The sequence below is a fragment of the Typha angustifolia genome, chromosome 13 (assembly GCF_048772165.1).
Source record: "Typha angustifolia cultivar Huaian chromosome 13, ASM4877216v1, whole genome shotgun sequence".
NCBI classification, from domain to species: domain Eukaryota; kingdom Viridiplantae; phylum Streptophyta; class Magnoliopsida; order Poales; family Typhaceae; genus Typha; species Typha angustifolia.
In genome coordinates, this window is record NC_133251.1 from 14,044,548 (window position 1) to 14,066,205 (window position 21,658).

The 21,658-nt window shown below is 41.9% G+C and overlaps 4 protein-coding genes across 7 annotated transcripts; all 4 read right to left on the reverse strand.

Annotated features, from left to right (window-relative positions):
* Positions 1-208: 208 nt before the first annotated feature.
* LOC140774221 (BTB/POZ domain-containing protein At5g66560-like) lies at positions 209-3,793 on the reverse strand. The gene is made up of 4 exons (XM_073117125.1): positions 3,015-3,793; positions 2,866-2,935; positions 1,463-2,776; positions 209-957 (listed from the first exon to the last, which is right to left on the reverse strand). The coding sequence occupies exons 1-4, from the start codon at positions 3,053-3,055 to the stop codon at positions 415-417; spliced, it is 1,968 nt and encodes a 655-aa protein (XP_072973226.1). The 5' UTR covers positions 3,056-3,793; the 3' UTR covers positions 209-414.
* A 3,446-nt stretch (positions 3,794-7,239) lies between these two features.
* Positions 7,240-10,384, reverse strand: LOC140774220 (wall-associated receptor kinase-like 14). The gene is made up of 3 exons (XM_073117124.1): positions 9,323-10,384; positions 8,797-8,877; positions 7,240-8,598 (listed from the first exon to the last, which is right to left on the reverse strand). Exons 1-3 carry the CDS (start codon positions 10,053-10,055, stop codon positions 7,355-7,357), a joined length of 2,058 nt encoding a protein of 685 aa, XP_072973225.1. The 5' UTR covers positions 10,056-10,384; the 3' UTR covers positions 7,240-7,354.
* A 367-nt stretch (positions 10,385-10,751) lies between these two features.
* LOC140773968 (protein JINGUBANG-like) lies at positions 10,752-13,473 on the reverse strand. 2 transcript variants are annotated; one of them, XM_073116770.1, is made up of 3 exons: positions 12,323-13,473; positions 11,998-12,217; positions 10,752-11,583 (listed from the first exon to the last, which is right to left on the reverse strand). In XM_073116770.1, exons 1-3 carry the CDS (start codon positions 12,991-12,993, stop codon positions 11,068-11,070), a joined length of 1,407 nt encoding a protein of 468 aa, XP_072972871.1. In that variant the 5' UTR covers positions 12,994-13,473; the 3' UTR covers positions 10,752-11,067. The 2 variants fall into 2 exon arrangements, with proteins under 2 accessions (XP_072972871.1, XP_072972870.1); XM_073116769.1 differs by having other exon boundaries at positions 11,998-12,238.
* Positions 13,474-13,952: 479 nt separating this feature from the next.
* Positions 13,953-20,786, reverse strand: LOC140774434 (serine hydroxymethyltransferase, mitochondrial-like). Of its 3 annotated transcripts, XR_012106594.1 has the most exons (17): positions 20,482-20,785; positions 20,369-20,389; positions 20,192-20,278; positions 19,825-19,946; positions 19,552-19,628; positions 18,318-18,442; positions 17,972-18,064; positions 17,480-17,572; positions 17,173-17,370; positions 16,968-17,072; positions 16,138-16,203; positions 15,618-15,695; positions 15,175-15,286; positions 14,986-15,096; positions 14,693-14,868; positions 14,199-14,270; positions 13,953-14,122 (listed from the first exon to the last, which is right to left on the reverse strand). XR_012106594.1 is itself a non-coding variant. In XM_073117436.1 (16 exons), the coding sequence occupies exons 1-15, from the start codon at positions 20,698-20,700 to the stop codon at positions 14,717-14,719; spliced, it is 1,659 nt and encodes a 552-aa protein (XP_072973537.1). In that variant the 5' UTR covers positions 20,701-20,785; the 3' UTR covers positions 13,953-14,270; positions 14,693-14,716. The 3 variants fall into 3 exon arrangements, 2 of the variants coding, with proteins under 2 accessions (XP_072973537.1, XP_072973538.1); XM_073117436.1 differs by having other exon boundaries at positions 13,953-14,270; XM_073117437.1 differs by lacking the exon at positions 20,369-20,389 and having other exon boundaries at positions 13,953-14,270; positions 20,482-20,786.
* Between the last annotated feature and the right edge of the window lie 872 nt (positions 20,787-21,658).

Consider the following 21,658-nt stretch of genomic DNA (forward strand, 5'->3'; position numbering starts at 1 on the left):
CTTTGCTGCCAAGATTAATTAATGCACAGCATCTCTATCTACTACAGAGCCGTTTCAGCTAAACGTACGAGTAACCTTTTTTTTAGCCTTTTTGAAATAAAGATCTCTTAATTAAACGTTGTGCTCACATTAATCATTATGCTTCCTTCAGAAATTAATTAGGATGTGTTGAAGGATGTATGGTTTGAGCTAATGATCGTATCTTGTCAAAAGGTGTATATTTGAGTAATCACATGAGGGTTAATTATTAACCAGAAAATATGATGTCCATGAGAATTGATTATACAGACTTTCTCTCTCTCTTTTTTTCCCCATTTTCATCTAAATAAACTTAATTAACGTGAAGATAAGGGACTAAAATGTAAAAGAAAGAAGGAAATGGTCGAAATGAGGGAGACCAAAGAGTTGGTAACACTAGGGGCTCAGTTGGAGTCTTGAAGCTCTCGACTGCACGACGTTGCGCTCGTGCGAGTCGCACACCTGCGTACTAAATCTACACCCATACTTCCGCGGCTTCCTCGCCGCCGCCGCGCTTCTCCCTTCACTACCACCGCCGCCACCGCTTTCTTCCACCACGGACGCATCCCCGCCGTCGATCTTCTTGATGGCCCTCTTCATTGTAGAGCACTCCCGCTCCAGCTCCTGCACGCGGCTCCTCATGCTGTCCATGTCCAGCCTCAGCACCTGGTTCTCCCGCACCGCCGACCGCCACGTGTCCTCCTCCCCCGCCCCCGCCCCCGCACCCGTCCGCGGCTGCAGCCGGTGGTCCGCCGAGAGGAGGGTCCCGGCGATGACGCGGCGGAGCTGGAGCTGCTCGAAGAAGAGCACTTGCACCACCGCGCGCAGCGGCAGCCGCTCGTTCTGCGCCGCGTGGGTGCACGCGTCCACCGTCAGCTTCCGGAAGTCTACCACACCGCATACCTTCTCTTTCTCCTCCTCCGTCATCCGTGGGTGCGCCTGATTCCCATCAAAAGTTAAACGGAGAATTTCACTTCGCACCATACACTATTAACTTATTGTAGTCCTATCATTGTAACTTAATGGATTCCTTTTGATAAGTCTAAGTACGCGCACTTGGCATATTTTGTGAGCTATGGCGATCATGGAGGTTGGACCCCAACATTGCGACAACTGGTAGGGCATATCATTTAACGAATAATTCAATCTATTCTCAGTATAAATGATTGTACACCATTGCCTTTAACCTTTTCCTACAAAAGTTTGTGAAGTACCCCATCTTTTTGTTCACTTAAGATTGGTGGGATACTGGGATCTGAGTCTAGTTACCAAGTTACTACAGGGATAATTTAGCAATTTAGTATGCATGTCAAATTAACCAAGGGATAAGCTGACACCTGCAACTAAACCATTTACGATATGGTGTTATCTAGACTTATCCGATAATCCAGGGTGTTAAATGAATATTTCCAGAGTTAGTCGGATTTGGATCGAGATAGCGTACCTTGAGATAGATATCCACGGCCCGATAGAGGCCGTCGTCGTAGACCCTAGCGTGGTCGGGGAGGGCCAGGGCGAGCTCGGAGAACTTCTCCGGCTTCAGGTTCTCGTCCGATGCGATCTCCGCCAGGTACCCGTCGATCAGCTTCCCCATCCGCGTCATTGACCTGACACCTGTTGGTGCCCTCCCCTCCTCTCCGTCCCCCTCCCCCTCTTCGCCTTCCGCCGCCGTAATCGCCGCCTCCTCCTCTACGAGTCTCGCAAGGGTGTACTTAAGGATCCTCGCCACGCAGTCCACGTCATAGAGGGTCTCCACCACGTAGGAGTAGTTCGGTATCAAGAGATCGTCCACCGCCGCCTCCTCCAGCTGCGACGCGATCTTCCGCTCCAGCGCAGATCTCGAAGCTTCCGAAGCCCGAAGTATGTTGGCCGTCCTCAGTAACCCAAAAAGGAATCTCGTCGTCGTCGCTGTCTTCGTCTCCCTCGAGCTCCTCTCCTTCGGTAGATTCGTGATCACCGTCTCGAGCAGCTCCCTCTGCTCCGCCTCCGACGACAGGGGAGCCGACGCGTGCCTCCTCGACGACCGGGAGAGCCCGGGGATAGCTCTCTTGGCGTAGGAGACGAGGGAGACCTCGATTGCCTCGGAGCTCAAGTCTCTCGCGCTCATGGCGGCTATCACTTTCTTGTACATCGGGAGGTTCAAGATCGCCAGGTCCTCGAACCACGAATCCCCCGCCGAGGACGACGAGGACCTCAACCGCCGCATCCCGGTGTCCAGCCCGTTCCACAAAACGGCGGCTGCGGCTGCTCCGTCGTTCACAGGCCAGCTGAGCAGGCCGGAGGCATCGGAGGACGCCCGCAACGCGATGGAGTCAACGCATCGCTGGACGATTCCGAGTTCGTCGGCGACGGGGATAAGGTCCTCGCACGACTTGAGGGTCTTCGACGCCGCCTTGAGGTTGCGGAGGACGGATTGGGCGAGGTACCTCTCGGTGCGGGAGACGAGGTTGTCTTCCGCGAACTCCTCCGTCATCTCCAGGTACTCCGCTGCGCACCGGAGCGGGGCCACGTTCCACGCCGTCAGCTCGATCTTGACGCCGTAGCAGAACTTGGCCGCCGTCTCGAACGTCCCCGGTCCTCCGGGGAAATCCACCAAGGCGATGTGGTATGCATCCTTCGCCTTCTCTTCTCTTTCCTCTTCAATCTCTTCCTCTTCCCCACTGGCATTGTCCACACCGGTTTGCCGCCGTTCTCTACGATTCTGCTCTTGCTCTGTTATCAGCAGGTGAATCTTCCTGCTCTTCGACATCAGAGGGAACTGTAAACAATTTTGCAAATCCAAATCAGCTTTGGGGGAATTTCATCAAACAGTACAGAGGATGAGTTACAAAAAGTTCGGAATCAAACCTTGTGGAGGTGGAAGCTCATCTCATCGACTTCGAAGACGACATCACTCGGCAATCCCGTAGTACAGAACCTGCAGAACACTCATCCTTTTCAGAGACAAAAATTGGGCAAGGAGAAGGCGTCGAATTGGTAACATCAGAGAAACTCACCAAGCCTGCCCTCTTGAGCCAGGAAGCTTCCCTGCCGCCATTTTGAGTGCTCGTTCGCTTAGAATTCAGTAGATCTGAGGTGCTTCTCGTACGCTGATCATCTCTCTCTTTCCTCCTCTAACCGCGGTGCGGAAGAGCCAAAAGGATAGAATTCGAACACGAACAGAGGCGTATGCCCTTCCAAAGCCCAACAATTATCGCACTTTATTTTAATTACCAAAAGGGCCTTTCATTGTCTGGTAAACTGTCCCGCTTGCTCGTATAATACTACTTAAATTACCACCCCAAGAATCCCACTCCAGCGACAGTAGTTATTGCAGAATGTGGTAGGAGAGCCTAATTCTTGGGTTATTGTTTAATTAATCCCCAGTCTCTTCAATCCTCATGGTTGTGACATGAATCATCGTATCTTCCTACCCCTCACACCATACGCGTGCTGTAGTTTCTCTTACTATATATAATTTCCTCTGAGGGAGTTAGAAGAGGAGTCATGAGAGTTATGAGGCTTCTTGCAGGCAGGTGGCCAGGCTCAGAGCTCATCAATGTCTCATCCACCATTCAACACGGCGCATTCATGATGAATGAATGACCTGGAACGGCAAGGTGTTTTAATTATGGATCGGAAAGATGACACTGACGCATCTGGAAAAAGAATCTGCCATTTCTGCGTCCAGCTTTTCTTTTACTCTCGTAGTGCAGAGTAACTCTCAGTTTGAGTGTTCCGCTGGGCCTGGCCTTAGACTTTGTGTATGTTGTTGCTAGAACAACATTTGGTACATCTATTTGCAACCAAAAACACTATTGATGATTAGTATTATTCATTAATTTTATTGACTATTGCCAAGCCTTTCCTTCCCCCCCCCCCACTAACCTACATTTTTCTTCTTCAAAAAAAAAAGTAAAAAAAATATATATGTAAGCATACATATTATCTCTTGAATTAAATTCAAACAATATGAACAAATAGCGCAATGTGAGGGTGAAGAAGGTTATGCTATTATTCTTTAAGCCATATATATATATTTCATTACCGTCCACCCAAGAAGCTGTTGCCAACTCATTCTACTGGGCCCGAATAAGCCAACCGATTTGTTGGATCACATTTATAGCAATCTTCCTAAGGATCAAACAAAACCCCTTGTACGTTTCCCACTACAAATCCCTATGGATCAAGCAAGATACTTGGGTCAGACTTGCTGCCAATGTCTTTAATATGCAAAAAGAGAAATGGGAATGACGCCAAGATAACTACTCCTTTTTGTCTATTGCAGCTTTTGCCTTCGCATTGCCGCACTTTCCAGTTTCCACTACCCATATGTTTGTACCCGCCCACTATAGTCACTATGATGATAATAATAATAATAATAATAAAAGAAAGAATACTAGTGCTTATTTGATTAATATGATTGTTCGGTGCCAGGTTTCCATCATACAGAAAGCTTGAAACCAAGTTTGTAGGCTAAGTATGGAGTGTATATTTAAGGTGTGGACTAAACAAAAGCAACGATTCCTTTGCAAAATTTACACGCATCATAGCTAATGTGGTCCAAAATATTTGTGGAAAATGTATTGACCTGACGTCTAAAAATGAAATGATTGTGAAATGGGTTAGGTACAAGAGCTCACTAATGATATAAAGATTCATGCTACTGTCTACGCTCACACAAGTGAAAAAAAAGAAAACCTTGATGAGATAATGCTGTTGTGGACCTAACACAGATGCTTAAATTTGATCATTCTTTCATTCGCTTCCCTGAATGACAATGAAATGTGAATTAAGGATACTGGAAAAAAACACGTGTGTTTCTTTAATTTTGCAAAAGCTAGTTACTCTCTGTAAGCCCATTATAATTGAAAGGAGGAGACTTTCATGTAGGGGCGAAGACCGATTGGAATTTATATAAAGTATAAGATAAATCTTTCATATCACAATTTTCATAGTATTTAAACTAGATAATATGTAAATATTAATTGAAATATTATTTTTGAACTCACTTATATCTGCATAAACTATCTGAATAGATATAGACACAAATTTAGATAGACACAAATTTAGATATCAAGATGGATCGAAAAATCTCAACTCATATCCGACATAATTTGGATACAAAATAGGATCACGTCGGATTTAATCCGACCCATTCTCACCCTAGTTCCATGCCAACACATATTCTTTGACAAATTCTTGAAACTCTGAGAAAGATACTTCTCATTTTGAATTGAAGTTTCCATTGATACATATATGGTAGAACAAGATTTTAATACAGATAGATTGCAGGATCAGTTGAAGCATATAATCTAGCAAACATGAGAGAATAGCAGTGATTTTTTTTTCAAAGGAAAACAAAATATCGAGAATTAGCACTAGGGATGTCCACCCAACCTGTAAATTCAGAATACATGTCCTTCAGTGAAATAGGTGTCTTCAAAAGAACCTACCTGAACCTTAAACCCTTGAAAAAACATTATATGCAAGAAGATAACAATTTTGGAACTCATCCAGGCAAACACTGAGCTACCATACATGAGAAAATAAAGCATCATAAAATTTCCTTGAATAAAGTACACGATGGAAATAAGTTTCATTGGAGAAGGTTGAGTACCTCATCAATTCTCAGTAGTTCTGTAGACAGAGAATCATAAACAGAGATGCCTGGTTGTCGAAGAGAAAGAACTATTTTCAGGTCAAAGTACCTCATCAACAGACAGACTTCTGTCATCTGTCAAACTCTAAAAACGTTATATAATATAAAAACCATTAAGTTCTTCCTATTTGAACCTCTTAATTATGTTCCAAATGGCCTGCGCAGTATGTGGCAATAGATTTTCTGATGCAAAAGCACTGAAGACAAGAATGTGCATACAAGCTTGCGATATTAAAATTCTGCCCACAAGTCATCTATAGCTTAGCAACAATCTGATGAAAGATAAAAGAACAAGAAACTCAAATGACAAGAAGTTTATAGTAGTTGTGATAAGCCAATATACCTGACTTAAAGATATGGGTTTGAACTTTTGGAACCTCTTCTTAGTGATGCATGTACAACCTGAAAACTGGTATCTGGTAACCATAGCATGACATTTAAGTGGCCATGCACTATAACATATGGTTCAATGGCTCTCCACATGAAACTTCTCGATCTATTCTGACTCCAGTATAGACCCCTGTATGGAGATTGGATAGCTGCTGTAACCTCTGAAAAATATCTAGACACCTTATGGAAACGACCACCCATAACATGATTTAAGCAACTAGATATCACAATCAACTAAATAATGTGAGCTATTTCCTTGTTGGATGCTCTAAACCACTCTATAGGCTTTGATTCCAATTAGCTCTTCCCAAATTTTTTTACCTTGTGAACGACTGCTATCTCTCAACAAAATCTATGCTAAGCTTCTGAAACTCCTGATTAGTGCTACGAGATGACAAGTAGCTTTGTTGGATTTGCTTGATGAATTACATATCCTCCCATAGCAGATTTACACCTCCACCACTTCCACCAGAGTATCTTGGGAATCCAACCTCTTGCCAGAAGAGATGAAACAGTTCCCTATACCATTTCCGAGAAGACCAATTTTCTGCATCAAAGGCACGAAGTGACTTGCACTGAACTGCAGAACTAGCGGCTTCTAATACTTGTAATCATGTCCACCTTTAGGCACTCTTTTTACTATGCAACATACAGTTGCTGAACATCCCATTCACAAAACCTAAAAGCTAGAGATGATGATGAAAATCAAGAAACTCCTGCAGAGTTTGATATCCAGACTTCTATTTTATATGCTTTCCTATTGCATCCTTGCTTCCTTAGTTGAGAGGTAGATGTACTATAGCTTTAACCATTGCAATTCCTTTGTGCAATCAAGAATCCATGCTTTATTGAGCCAACCTTCTGCAGCTACTTAGGCTACCATATTCATTCTCAATAGCACCGGAAGCTATGTACATGCTTCTACCAACACTCAAGAGCTTAAAACAGGATAAGAGGCAATAGAAAGCCATGCTCGATCAAGACAGGGCAATGCTCTGTAATATTAACATGAATAGCAACATGAAATCCACCATTAAACTTACCAAATAGGGAAAATATGTTGGTATGTGCACAGAATACCTATCAATAGGCACGCCCAAGGTAACTCACTGATATGTTACCATATTAGCTAATACTTCAAGGTTGAAGCTCAAAATCACAGAATAAACAGAAGAATTGTGAAAAAGTATAAAGGAAAAGACAAATAAGACTTCAATGAAATGCAAATCAAATCAATGCTAAAATTTTCTGTAGGACTGTATTTTGGTCAAAAGGAAATTTTACTACAAACTACAGTGATTCAGATCAAAGTACTGCATTACCCAACAAGCTACTCTTTGAAGGAGAGCTTTGATCACTGAACCATGGATCATGCACAGAAACAGGGGAATCCACCTTCATTTCCTCCAACACAGAATTGACTAAAACTAACTTCCTGCTCTTTGATACCTTTTGTGACTTATCCGTGCAATTTGTAGATACTGAAGATACCGATGATGATGCTGACATGAACTTGTTCTCATCTAATGATGGAGCCCACCCACTTAGCCTGATTTGTTCCAATTCATCAGCCACTTCCGTCATGGAGGGTCTCATATCTCTGTGGAATGCTAGGCACCTAAATGCAAGTTCTGCCACCTTGTGAATGGAGGAGAGTGTCCAGGCATCTCTATGAGGCTCAATATATGGGTCTATGATCTCATCGATGTCTCCTTTCCCTATCTTATTAATAGCCAATGCAGCCAAATTTACCTCATTCTGCACTCTGTTGAAGTCCACTACTTTCAGTGCACTTATAATCTCCACGAGCACAACTCCGAAGCTATAGACATCACTTTTGTCAGACAGGTGGAAATTCTGATGATATTGAGGATCAAGATACCCAGGAGTGCCCTGTGGCGTCGTTGAGATGTGTGATAACTCAGTCATGCCCATCCTAGAAAGTCCAAAGTCCGCAACTTTTGAATTGTACTTGTAATCTAACAGTATGTTGCTAGATTTTATGTCACGATGGTATATCGGTGGATTGATGGCAGAATGGAGGTAAGCTATAGCCTTTGCAGTCTCAGTAGCAATTGTTAAACGGACAGTCCAAGGGAGAGAAGGACCTCGCTCCCTCTGCAAGTGCTGAGATAGTGTTCCATTAGGCATGAACTCATATATTAGGATTTGTTCCTCTTTCTCAATGCAGCAACCCAAGAGTCGGACCAGGTTTGGATGGCTCACTGAGGAGAGAAGCTTGATCTCATTCATGACTTGTTCGGTAGCATCAGCATCTCGTTTTTTAATCTTTTTAATAGCAACTGATTTGCCATTGCTGAGTGTGCCACCATAAACAGTTCCGTAAGCACCGGTGCCTAGAAATTGGGTCTCCGAGAAGCCATTTGTGGCTCTCTCAATGTCCTTATAGGAGTAGAGGGGAATTGTGCAGGATGCTTGAGAAAGCAGGCGTCTAGTGATTCTCTGGTTTCGCGAAGAAGATGATCGCTTCCGGAAGAGATAGCAAAAGAAAACCAAACCAGCTGTTGTGACAGCTCCAGCAATAATCCCTGCCAAAGAAGTTGCTTCTCATGGAGTGATCGAAAATAAAAAGTATGAAAAACAAGGATGCCAATTTGTGATCTAAAGAGCCAATAGCATTAAGCATGAACAGTTTAAATTGTTAAACCCTCCTACTTCCATCTCTCATATTCAATTAGCATACAGTAGTAATATGTTCTCAGTTAATAGTAGCAAAGAAAATTTACCACCAATAAGAACTCCAACTCTGGTAATGCCGCCGCATCTTCCAGACAAATACTTGGAAGGATTGCATTTACGCTCAACCACTGATACAAAATGCAAAAGGTAATAGCAATAGAGTCAGAAGTAATTCCAAAAGCATATTTGTTAAACTAACCTAAATGTTTGACTATAAAGTATAAACCCATATAATTATTTGCTTCATAGTAAGATCCATGTGCAATGGTTGTACACTAAAGATCATAATGTTCCAAAATTTCTCAACGGATGCACCTATGTCAAAGTAGCCAATTAAACTAACAAACCATCGGCGATAAGAGTTATTATTCTATTAATCTAACACTATTTTTCAAAGTATCAGTTTGCTTAAATACCAAAGTCAACCGAAGAATATGAACCACCATAGATCACGGCCGGGCAAGCCGTAAGCTGATGGCAACTACGAATTATTCTACTAGGGCCACCGGCTCAAGACCTTATTAACACACTTAAAAAAAAGAGAGCAAATGACCGATATGACCCTGAACTAACCTCTCCGGCAACCAGTTCCATTGCGGAATCCATCCCCTTGGAACCCATCATGGCAAGCGCACCTGAAGGCCGGTTTATTGGTGACCGGCGATGTCAGACGCGTGCAATTGGCATCGTCGGAGCACCGGCACGTGCCCTCGAGCCACCACCCGAGCTCCGCCGTACTCAGCTCCAGGGACGGGAACAGCCCGCCGCCAGAGTAGGCGACGGAGGTGTACAGGAAGCTGCATCCGGTGCCGGAAGCTTCGTTGGGTTTCAAGAAGCCGGAGTTGTTCGGGCAGGGGACGCAAGTGATGTTATCACAACTGGACGAGTTGGGCGGGAGGAGCAACGCGGAGGGGACGACGCAGTCGGAAGGGGGACCGGAGCAGCGGCGCAGGAAGAGGCCATTGCGCCACGTCATCGCGTAGTTGGGGGAGTAGAGGCTGTTCAAGGACTGGATCGGGCGGGTGCAGTTAGGAGGGAGACGGATCAGGAGGGCGTCGGAGGTGATGTTGCGGATCGAGAATCCCCCGACGAGGGTTTCTGCGGATTTGGAGCAATTGAGGGGGATGGGGCAGGAAGGGGAGAAGCCGAAGGGGTAGGGGACGGTGGTTGGGCCGCAGGTACGGCTGCAATTGGAGGTGGGGGAGGAGATGGCGAAGTGAGAAGAAAGAAGGGAAAGGAGGAGGAGGAGGAGGAGGAGAAGGATCTCCATGGTTGCGATGATTTGGTTAGAATCGAAGCACTTCATCCATTACGAAGAGAACTAGTTAGTACTATGTAATTCCACACTTACAAGTACTATCTATATATGATTGCCACTATCCACAGAGACACATCGGAATTGGAAGGTTTTAAAAGAACCACCAGGCTATGGATTAATATTAATTTGTCGTTTACTTTTCAATGCCAGACTTCCCCACAAAATCCAAAGGAATCCGTGTGGAAGAAAAGAGAGATAATAATAATAATAATAATAATAATAATAATTCAGTATCCCTATAGCTATAGGAAGCTTAACCTTAATCTCCGTATGGGCTACGGGGTGCTACGGCGATGGGGAAATTGGCTTCTTGGAGAGAAGAAAATCCAAGGTCTGGCCTGGGCCTGGCTAGTGGAAATTGGAAGAGCATCACGCATGTGATGTGGATGCCAATTTGTCAAAACGCGGTTTCGCCTTTTAAACGATTCAAAGAATCGAACTGCTGCATATTAAGTAAAATAATCAATCATGAGCAAGAGAGTTTGGTAACAATTCTCAGTCACACGTTAGGCCTCCCCGCACCCGTTCCGTGGAGTTGCATGATGGAGTCTGTTAAAATATCGCATTAGTTGGACATCCGAACAAATTATCCAACCAATCCGGCAAAGCGTCCAAGACCATGACTGACTCCACCGATTACTCAATTTATCAATAATAGGTGAATTACACAATTTTAATAAGGTTGGATATGACTCGTTCAACTTATATCTTTACACCGAATCACTACTAAGAATGTTAATTTGTGACAGTAATGATAAGACTATTATTCCGTAATCAAGGACACAATTAAAGAATTTAAATGCTATTACAAATTCTTTGCAAGGATACTATCAGAAATCTCAAGAAGAAAACAAAAAAAAAATCACTCAGATCGCAGCTCAGTAATTGAAGAGTAGTAGAGCACCCAGACACGGTTTATTATTTCACCATGAAGCCCATATATATCATCATCATCATCATCAGCTCCCGAGTATAATCATGATGGTGTTATAATTGATCGTCAAGCCACCGGCACGTGCTGCGGGCCCCGCAGCAGCGCCTGCGGCGCCTCCTCCGACACCCGCCACACCTTCACCGACTTGTCGAGGCTCCCGCTGTAGACGATCCAGCTGGCGGAGGTGGAGGCGGCGCCGGGGTGGTGGCGGCGGTCTTCGAGTTGGTCGTCGACGATGGCGAGGCACTTGATGGGCCCGGTGTGGCCTGAGAGGACGGAGAGGCAGGAGTGGGCCCCTCCCTCCCTCCGCCACACGCAGATGGTCTTGTCGGCAGAGCCGCTGAGGACGAGGTTCCCCTCGGCGGCGAGGCAGAGCACGGCCATCTTGTGGCCCTGCAGGATGCCGCCGTGGGAGAGGTGCCTCTCGCCCTCCCAGAAGTTGACGATCCCGTCAGAGGAACCGCAGTAGAGGATGGGCGCCGTCGGGCTCACCACCAGCGCCGTCACGGCGCACTCCTGCTTCAGGAGGGTCTGCACCGCCACGTGCTTCGTCCTCTTCCCTTGCAGCTCCCTCCGCCACACCTGCAAACAAAGAGATCAAACGTTTCGTAATTGTTTTGCTTCTATTGATGTAAATGAAAAATATGGTTTGGTTAATTACATTTTACCTTCTTTCCACTTCATTTTATATTACTTAACTATCTTCACTTATAATTAACATGAAATTCGTAAGTTTTTCATCCGAATTAACATAGCCAAAAAGCATAAGACTTTCAAAATAATTAATCAGCTGTAATATGGACTACAAAAAATTCTCCATCATCACATATGATTATATGAATTAAGGAATTATTCGAGCCCACCTCTAATTTAAGCGTAGAGGAAGGGTACTCTTCCAAAATATCTTGGGTAAGACTTTCTTTTTGGTGTAGCCGTTGACTAGAATACCAAAACAGGGACTTTCTTTTATACATGAGAATAAAAGAGAATACCAACCTTTACGGTGCCATCCGCTGAACCAGTGAAGACAAGCCCACTGAAAGCGGCGACGACAGAGTTGACGGTGTCGTCATGGGCGGCGACGGACTCGAGGCACTTAGAGTCGGCGATACGCCATACTTTGAAGGTCTTATCCCATGATCCGGAGTAGAGTAGTCCCTGGTCCTCGGTGGGGCTGAGGCACGATATGGCGTCGGAGTGCCGGATCCACAGAGCGCTATGGTTGCGTCGCACCTCTCTATCATTAACAAACGTAATAAAAAAAAAAATTTAAAACTATCCCTTTTTTTTTTTTTTTGTGGAGAAGGTAGCAAACGTCAACCTGTAATTTGAGGGGTTAAGGGAGCTGCGAATGAAGTCCTTGAGGCGGGGGAGACTACCGACGCGCTTGTGGGTGGCGGGGTTCTTGGGCGACGCCCGCCACACCCGGATCTTGCCGTCCTGATGCCCGGTAAAGATGCGGTCGCCGGCGATGACAATGGCCTTGACGAGGCCGCTGCTGCACTTGAACCCGGCCATGTCCTGCTGCTTCCTCCACACCCGGATGTTCTTGCTGTCCGACCCCGTGTACAGCATGTCCCCCTTCGCCGCCAGCGAGTAGATGTGCCCCTCCTCCCGCACCAGCGAACCGATCAGGCTGGTCCCCGCCAACGCGCCGTCGCCGCTGTCGCCGTTGTTGTCGTTGTCCTGATCGTCGTAGCCGGCGGAGGCGATGATGTGATGGGCCCAGGGGGAGCTGTAGTAGGGGGAGACGGTCTGATTCCAAGGGGACATGGCGTAGGGGGTGCACTCGCCGCTCGCGCAGCTCGGGTAGTCGGAGCTGTACCCGGTGCTGCTGGCCGCCGCCGCCGACGAGCTGCTATGCCGGTTGGAGAAGTCGTCGTCGGTCACCGCAGAGTATTTGAACATTGGGTCGGAGTGCGGCAGGGGATGGTCGCCCGGGTACTTGCTGGGCTCCGCCAACATGGCGGCGCTCCCGCCACTCTCTCTCATTGTACCGCCAAACACAATCACCACAAATCTAAAGCTTTGACGTACTCTTGATCAATAATAATGGAAGAGAAAAAGGAAGGTAGGTAGAGGAGGAAGGAAGAGTGGATAGAACTAAAGGTTGGAGAAGGGGAGGGGGTGTAAGTGTATATAGATAGGAGAGGAGAGCATGCATGAGAGGCCAAAGAGGAAGGGAGGAGGCCGGTGAATGCGTACGTCCGCTGGTGGGAAATGGTCGTTAAACCGTTGATAACGGTGAGCCGTGGGCGTCCTAATTTTAGCGTATAAAGTGAATCACAACATTGTAAGGGAGGCGGATGAATATTCTACGCAACGTGCTTGCCAAATACTGTACTCGGAGTGCCACCAATCCCTCTTTATTAATGGCATTACTATAGATTTAATTCCCATGGGACAAATGATAAGCTCATTTGAGCTTTGTTTCTAGGAAAATGCTAGCCGAAGTGAAAATTTAAATTGTGTCCTAGTTAAATCGGTACTTCTGAACTCAAATACACTCATATGATAATGAGTCTATTTTAACTATTTAAGTACTACTCCATTGGCCATGCTGTTTATTGATTCCATGAGTAATTGATTTAACTGTACAGGAAGTCAAATTCTAACACTAAACTTGGATATGGTGTTCAGGATAACAGCCTTCTAGTTTCTCAGGAGCTCTGTCATGATGTGCAGCCACGACATTGAGACATGAGTAGGATGACACACATAACTATTGATTCAATTTTGGAGTAGCTGGTATAAAGGATTGGGAGACAACAAGATTCATTAAAGAAGCAAATCAGTTTTCTTGTCCTTAATTCTTACAATAAGCTATATCTCTGTAAACAGCTGTTATCATTTAAAAATTGCTTCTTTTATGAGAGATGCATCCACGTTGGCTTATTTAAGTTCCAATTCCCAGAAAATAATGCAATATACCGAATCTGTGACTGATAAAGTTACAGATAATGGCATGAGTGTCCTGTAAATATTCCACGTAGGCTGAATCCTCTTTTGTGGATTATAAAGTTACACCAGTATAAGGCTTTGTCAGGAAAAAATAGCCCAAACCAAGGCATATGTATTTATTCACCACAAAAAACCAGATTGAGCTGCATGTTTACGTATGCTGCCAGAAAGCACAGCAATGCTGACAAATTAGTACATATCTGGGAAGGAAAATCAATTCACAAAGTTCCACGTACTTTTATATGTATTTGCTCCAGTAGAATCACTCCTCCAATCACATAGGTCCTCTGAATATTAGCTTCTTCTTGCTGCAAAGAGAGCATAATCAGTTTCCGCCTTAAAGACAGTTTTCTAGGTTATATGTTTGCCTTCTCATCATATAGCCATACCAAATCTTCCACTAAGGAAAAAAAGACAAGAAAAACATGAAAAGTGGAAGAACCTATCATGCTCCATGAAGAACTAGAAAATTTGCTAATTGGATGTTCAAATCCTGAATGTACGCCACATCATCTACTCGACACTTAAAAATATAGAATGGTTCAAATTCTAGGGCAATCAGTCAAATGAATAGGCACAAAAGTTAGCTAGCAAAAGTCTCCCAGGGTTCACCTATTTTGAACTAGAAGTCGCACAACTACATCCAAATCCTGGTATCAAATAAATAAGCTACTAAAGAAAAAAAAAATGTTAAGTTTCATTAGTTTATGTATTTTCCTGATAATTATACCTTGCTTATTGTAATCCCTCTTCATCAGTTATTGTACTTCATACTTTCTTTCTCAAATCCAATTGTTGGAAACTGCTTTGCAAATTCCTCCACCTCATGACGTAGTTTTGCAATCTCAGATTGGAAGCCGGCATCTGTTGCAATGGTGGCTAGAAAGTCCTTCAGTTTTTGCCCTCCTAGCATGACAAGATAAACCAATCTAGTAAGATTAAGATTATTAACCAAACGAATGTAGACATCTAAAAGCATGAATTAATAGCAGTAATTTCAGTAACAGTAGAAATCTGTAGAACCTTTGGTTCCAGCCTTAATCTTCAATGCTAATTTAACTGCAGTATCGAAAAAGTCAGCAACTTTTGCAAAGTCCTCCTGATCAAATCCTCTAGATGTAAGAGCAGGGGTTCCTGAATTAGCAGATAGGAGACAGTAAATTTTGATGTACTTATTATACGTGCACATATCAGAACAGGAAATGGTTATACCCATCCTAATGCCTCCAGGTACCATGGCTGATATGTCACCAGGTACTGTGTTCTTGTTAGCTGCAATATGAACTAATTCCAACACCTTTTCAACTCTAGACCCATCAATCCCCTGAAGAAGAATTTGGAGAAGTTTGGCATGTTATAAGTAGAGCGAACCAACAACTACATGAAAGACACCAAACAGCTACCCCCAAAAAAAGGCCAAAAACCCTCCGCACGAGATATAACATAAATCAACTGTGGACAAGGACATGAGGATGGGAATGATTAATGATTCCAGCAAGTAAATACATGAATGTCTACCTGCTGATAGAATGAACAGGTATGAAAAAAGTTACTAGCACAAAAGAATAAATAAATTCTACCTACTGATATAATCATAACATGGAGAAGTACACGTAAATTTGCATTACGAAAAATTAGGTATATTTTATTGTTACCTTGTTCTTCAAATTCACCAAGACTAAATGATTTTCCGTTCCACCAGAGACAAGATCATAGCCTTTCTCAATTAAGCACTGCATGTGATTTCAATGCACTAGTTAATAACATAGTATTACCAACTCCAGTGGCATAGCAAATATGAAATTCTTTAGAATAACATTGAAGATCATATAATGCTAACTGGATTAGGTTAATATGAAATAATTTGCTTAGGATCATAATGGGAGGAAAAAAATTTCAATTTTAAACACTAGCAAGATCTCTTGAAGCATGCCACAAGGATATGCAAAATGCAAGCGGCAAATACTAGCAACGTCTCACAGATCATGTACAGTTAACCTTGGGCATGCTATTTTATATGCAAATGTGTGCATACACTGACAAGTTGTGGAATGAAGCCATGAACTAAATCTTGTACATTATAAGGTTCACACATGAAGTATGAGTAGAACATTTAATTATGAAATGACAATCAAGTATAGCAAAGGTGAGAGAAGCACAAATCAGACATTGTACCTGAGCAAATTTTGCACAGTTACTGAGGACTTGCTCCTGATAGGATTTATACTCTGGAGTTGTTGCCTGCAATTGCACAATAAAGAAAAGAAAAAACTTACAAACATAATTATGATGAAAAAGGAGGGTTATGTGATATGAAGTATTCGTCAAGGCTACTGCAGCACTAATAGCGCACCTATTTGAGGGCCTAATGATGTATGTCAATTACTTAGGCCATTTGAAAGTTAGTGCCCAGGTCCACCTAGGCAATTTGACAACCTTGTTCTTGAGAAATGAGAAACTAATGAAGTGCAGTAACTTGTTGAAGATGTTCCTGACAAGGATCTTCAGTCTTCCTAGTACTAAATGGATGCAATATGCATGTGTTTAGCCGTTTCTTTTGAAGAGATAAGGAAAACTTCAGGAGAACAACGATCATCTCATAGAGATCTCAAGAGGACATTCCAGATTCTTGACACAAGCCATGAGATTTTGTCCAGCAACAATAAAGATGAACTCTAGAAGAATGTTATTACTAAAGTTGTTGATTTTGAAACTGAACATATTTATGTCAAGATGTTTTTTATCTGGTTAAAAAGCGGCAAAGAACTAAAAGTTGAAATTACTCCACTTGCCAGTATATCTCAGTATGTAGAATAGATGTTTGGAAATCATAGGGTTCTAGCAAATTAACAAAGGATAGCGTATCATGGATCAGCACATAAGAAATGAAGCAATTACTTGCAAATATGTTCACATGAATAGCTACTACTTGTTTCATTTGCCCTATTTCAGAGATTATATTTATTTGCACAAGATTTCAAAATTGAAGAACAACTGATGAAAACCTGTTTCAGTGCAACAGCTAAGCCAGCAATTGTGTGATTGTGAGGACCCCCTTGAAGACCAGGGAAGACAGCAGCATTGATCTTATCTTCCAGGTCATACATAACCTTCAGAAAAAAATAACACTTATTTTCATTATTTGCTAGATCATATAAGTTGGCAAGAGAAGATTATACAGCCACAAGATACCATGAACTGATAACTGACCTCTTGCCCTTGTTTGTTTATTTCTTTTACTCCCTTCCTGAAAAAGATCATGGCTCCACGTGGCCCACGAAGTGACTTGTGAGTTGTTGTTGTCACTACATCTGCATACTCGAAAGGAGATGGAATGACACCAGCTGCAACTAGTCCACTGATATGTGCCATATCTGCTAGAAGTATCGCTTTCTGCTTGTCACATACCTGCCAATTCCAGACTTAGGTAAAGCTACATGACTACTAATCAACACAAGAAATATGTAATATGAGAAAATAATTTCTTATAGATGAGAAGGATTTTATGAAAGCTTGCCTTTCGAATGCGTGAATAATCATAGAGGCGGGCATATGCACTAGCTCCAGCAACTATTAATTTGGGTCTGAAGAGAGTAGCACTTTTCTCCAACTGTATTCAGAAGAATATTTTAAGTACAAATAGAAAAATATTGCACAAAGCCATAAACTACGGGTCTCTCAGTTAAATTTCATATTGAGAGGCATGACACTGAGAAATCAGCTGGGAACTACATAGCTTGCAGAAAGTAATTGTGCGAAGAAGATTTTATTTCTATCATTTGAGATTATCATGATAAAAGTTCACTGTACTGGAGTTGCAATAAATACAACAAAAAAAAGATGTGCTTCTGAAACCATTTGTTCTTTCCATGTAGACTATGACAGGACAAAAGTCATTTACAGATAAAAAGGTAATGAAGAGTCAAATTTTCAGCATAGAAAAATGAGTCAAGTAAAAAGTATGGGACAAGAAAATAATAGAATAAGAGAAATAAAGCAGAGCAGCCACCTGGTCATAGTCAATGTAGCCGGTACTCTCATTTAACCTATATGGCATTGTTTCAAAGAATATAGAAACAGCAGATATCTTCTTGGTATCAGTCTGCAATATCCATACACAACAGAAGCGTGAGGGTAGTCCAAGACCAAAGAACTGAAACTATAGACAGAACCGTGAGGATAGTCCTATTGCCATTGTTGTACGAATCAAAACAATAGGACTTAATTCGAAATTCAAACAGTGTAGTATAAGAGGTTGATCCGTAGAAAATGTCATAGCTACTAAACATTAAACATATGTCTCAGAATGACATTAATTTTAGCAGAAAGAGGTAATTAGAGGACTTAAGCTGAACCTGGTAACCATGAGAAAGATGTCCACCATGAGGAAGATCAAGGGCCATAATCCTCTCATGTGGCTTCAATAATGCCGTATATACTTGAAAGTTGGCAGGGGAACCAGAGAGCGACTGCACATTCACTTTAAAAGAAGAGCAGAGTAGATCCAAGTAAAACTCACAGAAATTTATTAACCTCTCTCTAGTATGTAAATTTCACAAGCATGATAAGGTTGTTATTTCACAAGCATGATAACGTTGTGTATAAATTGAATGAAGCACTGTCATAAAAGGTGGTCCATATGCCATACTACCCACGGAAATCTCATAGGACCCGTATATGATTTTTAGAGCCTTATTATACTACTTTTCCACTACAACTACTGCAAGGCATACACAGCAAATTTTCAAGGGGGATAATTGTCTATATTGTATTTCTCTTCAAAATTTTAAGTCCTTTCAGTTTTTCTATTTACATTTCCTGGATTTATTAATAACTTATTATTAAACATTGAACTCATATGAAAACACATATACGCCAAAAATATATGCATCATACATGATCTTGACCAAATATTTCGGACATCTCTTTGAACATTGAATGGAAGATGAATGGATTGCACCACACGACTTCCAACTATTCCAAAAGCTTAGAGCAGAATGGTTTTTTTATCTTCGATATTCCAATGTTCTCTCTCACTTACGAGCTTGAGACATTTTGATGGGCCTCAAAAAATGACTTAACATACATGTTTTTTTTTTTCTATTTAACTAACAAGGTAGATCTAGCACGATTCAAACTCAATATCTCATTTCTTTGATACCATATTAATTCACTAACTACTCCAAAAGCTTAAGTTATTAACTAACAATAGTTTTTCTTATCGTTGATAATCTAACAATCAACAATGATAATGCAATATAGGAACAGAATTAACAAGAGCAAAAACTGGGTGCTATAGTATAAAATTATAAAGTAGCACATCGTAAAATATTTAGACCACAACAATATAATAGGATACAAAGTGTGATGATCAAGCTGTAATAGGTTTACTATATAGGAGCTTTTTGCATTATAATGCTACATTGAGCATTTGTTGGTCACATAATGATATTAGAACTATGCAGAGATTTTATAAAATAAAGAGGGTGGGTGCTTAGTCCCAATAAACACATTGAATGTTAATCCATGCTAGGAAAGAAAAGCAAGATTAGAACCAGCAAAATAAGATGGCAAGAATTTGAAGTTTACCTCCCCATTTTGCCGGGTCTAAGCCAAAAGCTTCCAGTGCACGCTTTTGACACAGGGATTCTGCCATGTCAATGTACCTACAATCAGGAAAAAACAGAAGGACTATCAGCTGAGGTGCAGCGGAGATTATATACTTACTTTAGGAAGACAAAACATTAAAGAGAAGTTCACTTTTTCTCTCCATCTTTTGATAAAAGAATTCTAAATCTAGAAAAGTTGCTCAATGTGATTTATACATAGTGAAAAAGGACCAAAAGAAAACCAAAATCTTACTCGTTTCCACCATAGTATCTCGCACCAGGATATCCTTCACTGTACTTGTTAGTCATGACAGATCCCACCGCTTGCATCACGGAGAGTGATGTAAAATTCTCTGAAGGTATGAGCTCGAGTCCCTATTAAATTTCCAAGAAGCAACTCTTAACTAATCATCATTGCACAAATTTCCCCATCTCTTCCCTTCTTCTCTTTCAAGTAGAAACTAAAACAATTAACGTATGTGTATAAGTGGCAATTGGTCCTAGCAATTGCATATCGCGAGGTAACCTTTTGCAACTCTTTTCTATATTTTGTGACGGCTGCTCGTGCAAAGTAGCAATATATTATTAGAAGCGAAGACAAAAGGAAGAAGGAAAAGCACCTTCCATTGCCGGGCTTTCTCGAGCTCAATGATGTCTGCGATCTCCGGATCCACAACCTCCAACGGAGCATTCAGCTGCTTCGTCCACTGCAGATCCAAGAACAGATCGAAAAGGAATGAATACCATTTGATGCCCAACAAAATGATTAAATAAAAACCAAGGCCCTCCGATCGTACCGTGGCACTGGGAATAGAAGACTGGTGCATTAATTGCCACAAGAAAAACACGTAAAACGGATCAGCCCCGGTCATAACTACGAAAATGAAAAGGGAGGGAGATTGATGCGAACCATGTAACGGAGGGAGCTCCGCGAGAGAGCGGAGGATGAGAGCCTCCTGAGAGCCTTCGCCATGGCCATCTCGCTCGCTGCCTTCTTCTCTCGTGTCGATAGGAGAAAGAGAGGAGCAGAGATCGCGAGGTGGGTGGGAAGAGTCACCAACCCCCACCCTATACTGTTGGTAAGATAGATCGGAGAACGAAAAGAAATCCGAAAAATAGCACATAACATTTAGCGGCGATTGGAAATGATTAAATTATTTATACAGAGCAGCGAATCTTCGCACAGTACCCAGCGACGGACACTGAGACGGTGAGACCGTCCGACACCAACCTCGCACTCTCACTCTCACTCTCACTCTCACTCACTCGTGAGGAGTTTATATTTTATTTATTATTATTTTAATCATAATTACTAAATAATAGTATCTTTACGCCCTTATATTAGTAAGTAGCTTGAATCTACTATGTAATTAAAAACTAATTTATTATAGTATATTAAAATAAAATTATAAAATCTCCACTTGAATCGAAGTGTAGGCTGTGTAGCAGATTGGCTCAAATATTCTATCATCCATTATTAGGCGCAATATCCTTTTTTTTTAAATAAAAAAGAAAAAAAATTATTAATTAACCACCACGGTTACAAATAGCTCGACTAAGATCTGCAGCCTCTCCCCAACTTTATTTATCGAAATTTACTATACCTTAAATTCAATATAAGAAGAGTTTGACGTCTTTCTTTTCGAGAAAATACAGAATTATTTAGCAAAATATCTGTAGAAAAAATTTAAAATTAAAATTCAAAGAAGCTACCGATAGCTTTTGACATATTAATAACGCACAAAATTATGATATGAGGTTATAAGTCCACACTTTATATAAAATAACTATACATTAGAATAAATAAATATGCATTACGGTTAATACAGGGTTATAAGTCCGTACTACAATATAATGTGAGGTTATAAGTCTGCACTACAGTGTAATGCGAGGTTATAAACCCGCATTCAATGTAAAATAATCACACTAGAAAAAATAAATACAATGTAGGTTATTATAATATTATAAGCTTGTACTGCGGTGTAATATAGGGTTATAAGTCTACACTGCAGTGTAATATTAAATTATAAGCATGCACTTAATGTAAAATAACAATACACTAGAAGAAATAAATAAGCACTATAGGT

Coding starts and splice junctions, on each gene's coding strand:
- LOC140774221 (XM_073117125.1), bottom strand. CDS start 3,055: ATGGCGGCAGGGAAGCTTCCTGGCTCAAGAGGGCAGGCTTG. Junction 2,936..3,014: donor GGCTCAAGAGGGCAGGCTTG/GTGAGTTTCTCT, acceptor AGTGTTCTGCAG/GTTCTGTACTACGGGATTGC. Junction 958..1,462: donor CCGTGGATATCTATCTCAAG/GTACGCTATCTC, acceptor GATGGGAATCAG/GCGCACCCACGGATGACGGA.
- LOC140774220 (XM_073117124.1), bottom strand. CDS start 10,055: ATGAAGTGCTTCGATTCTAACCAAATCATCGCAACCATGGAGATCCTT. Junction 8,878..9,322: donor TGGAACTGGTTGCCGGAGAG/GTTAGTTCAGGG, acceptor ATTTTGTATCAG/TGGTTGAGCGTAAATGCAAT. Junction 8,599..8,796: donor AGTTGGAGTTCTTATTGGTG/GTAAATTTTCTT, acceptor CTTCTTTGGCAG/GGATTATTGCTGGAGCTGTC.
- LOC140773968 (XM_073116769.1), bottom strand. CDS start 12,993: ATGAGAGAGAGTGGCGGGAGCGCCGCCATGTTGGCGGAGCCCAGCAAG. Junction 12,239..12,322: donor CTTAACCCCTCAAATTACAG/GTTGACGTTTGC, acceptor TGTTAATGATAG/AGAGGTGCGACGCAACCATA. Junction 11,584..11,997: donor CAGCGGATGGCACCGTAAAG/GTTGGTATTCTC, acceptor CTTTGTTTGCAG/GTGTGGCGGAGGGAGCTGCA.
- LOC140774434 (XM_073117436.1), bottom strand. CDS start 20,700: ATGTTATGTGCTATTTTTCGGATTTCTTTTCGTTCTCCGATCTATCTT. Junction 19,947..20,191: donor AGAAAGCCCGGCAATGGAAG/GTGCTTTTCCTT, acceptor GAAATTTAATAG/GGACTCGAGCTCATACCTTC. Junction 17,573..17,971: donor GCTACATTGACTATGACCAG/GTGGCTGCTCTG, acceptor TTCTGAATACAG/TTGGAGAAAAGTGCTACTCT.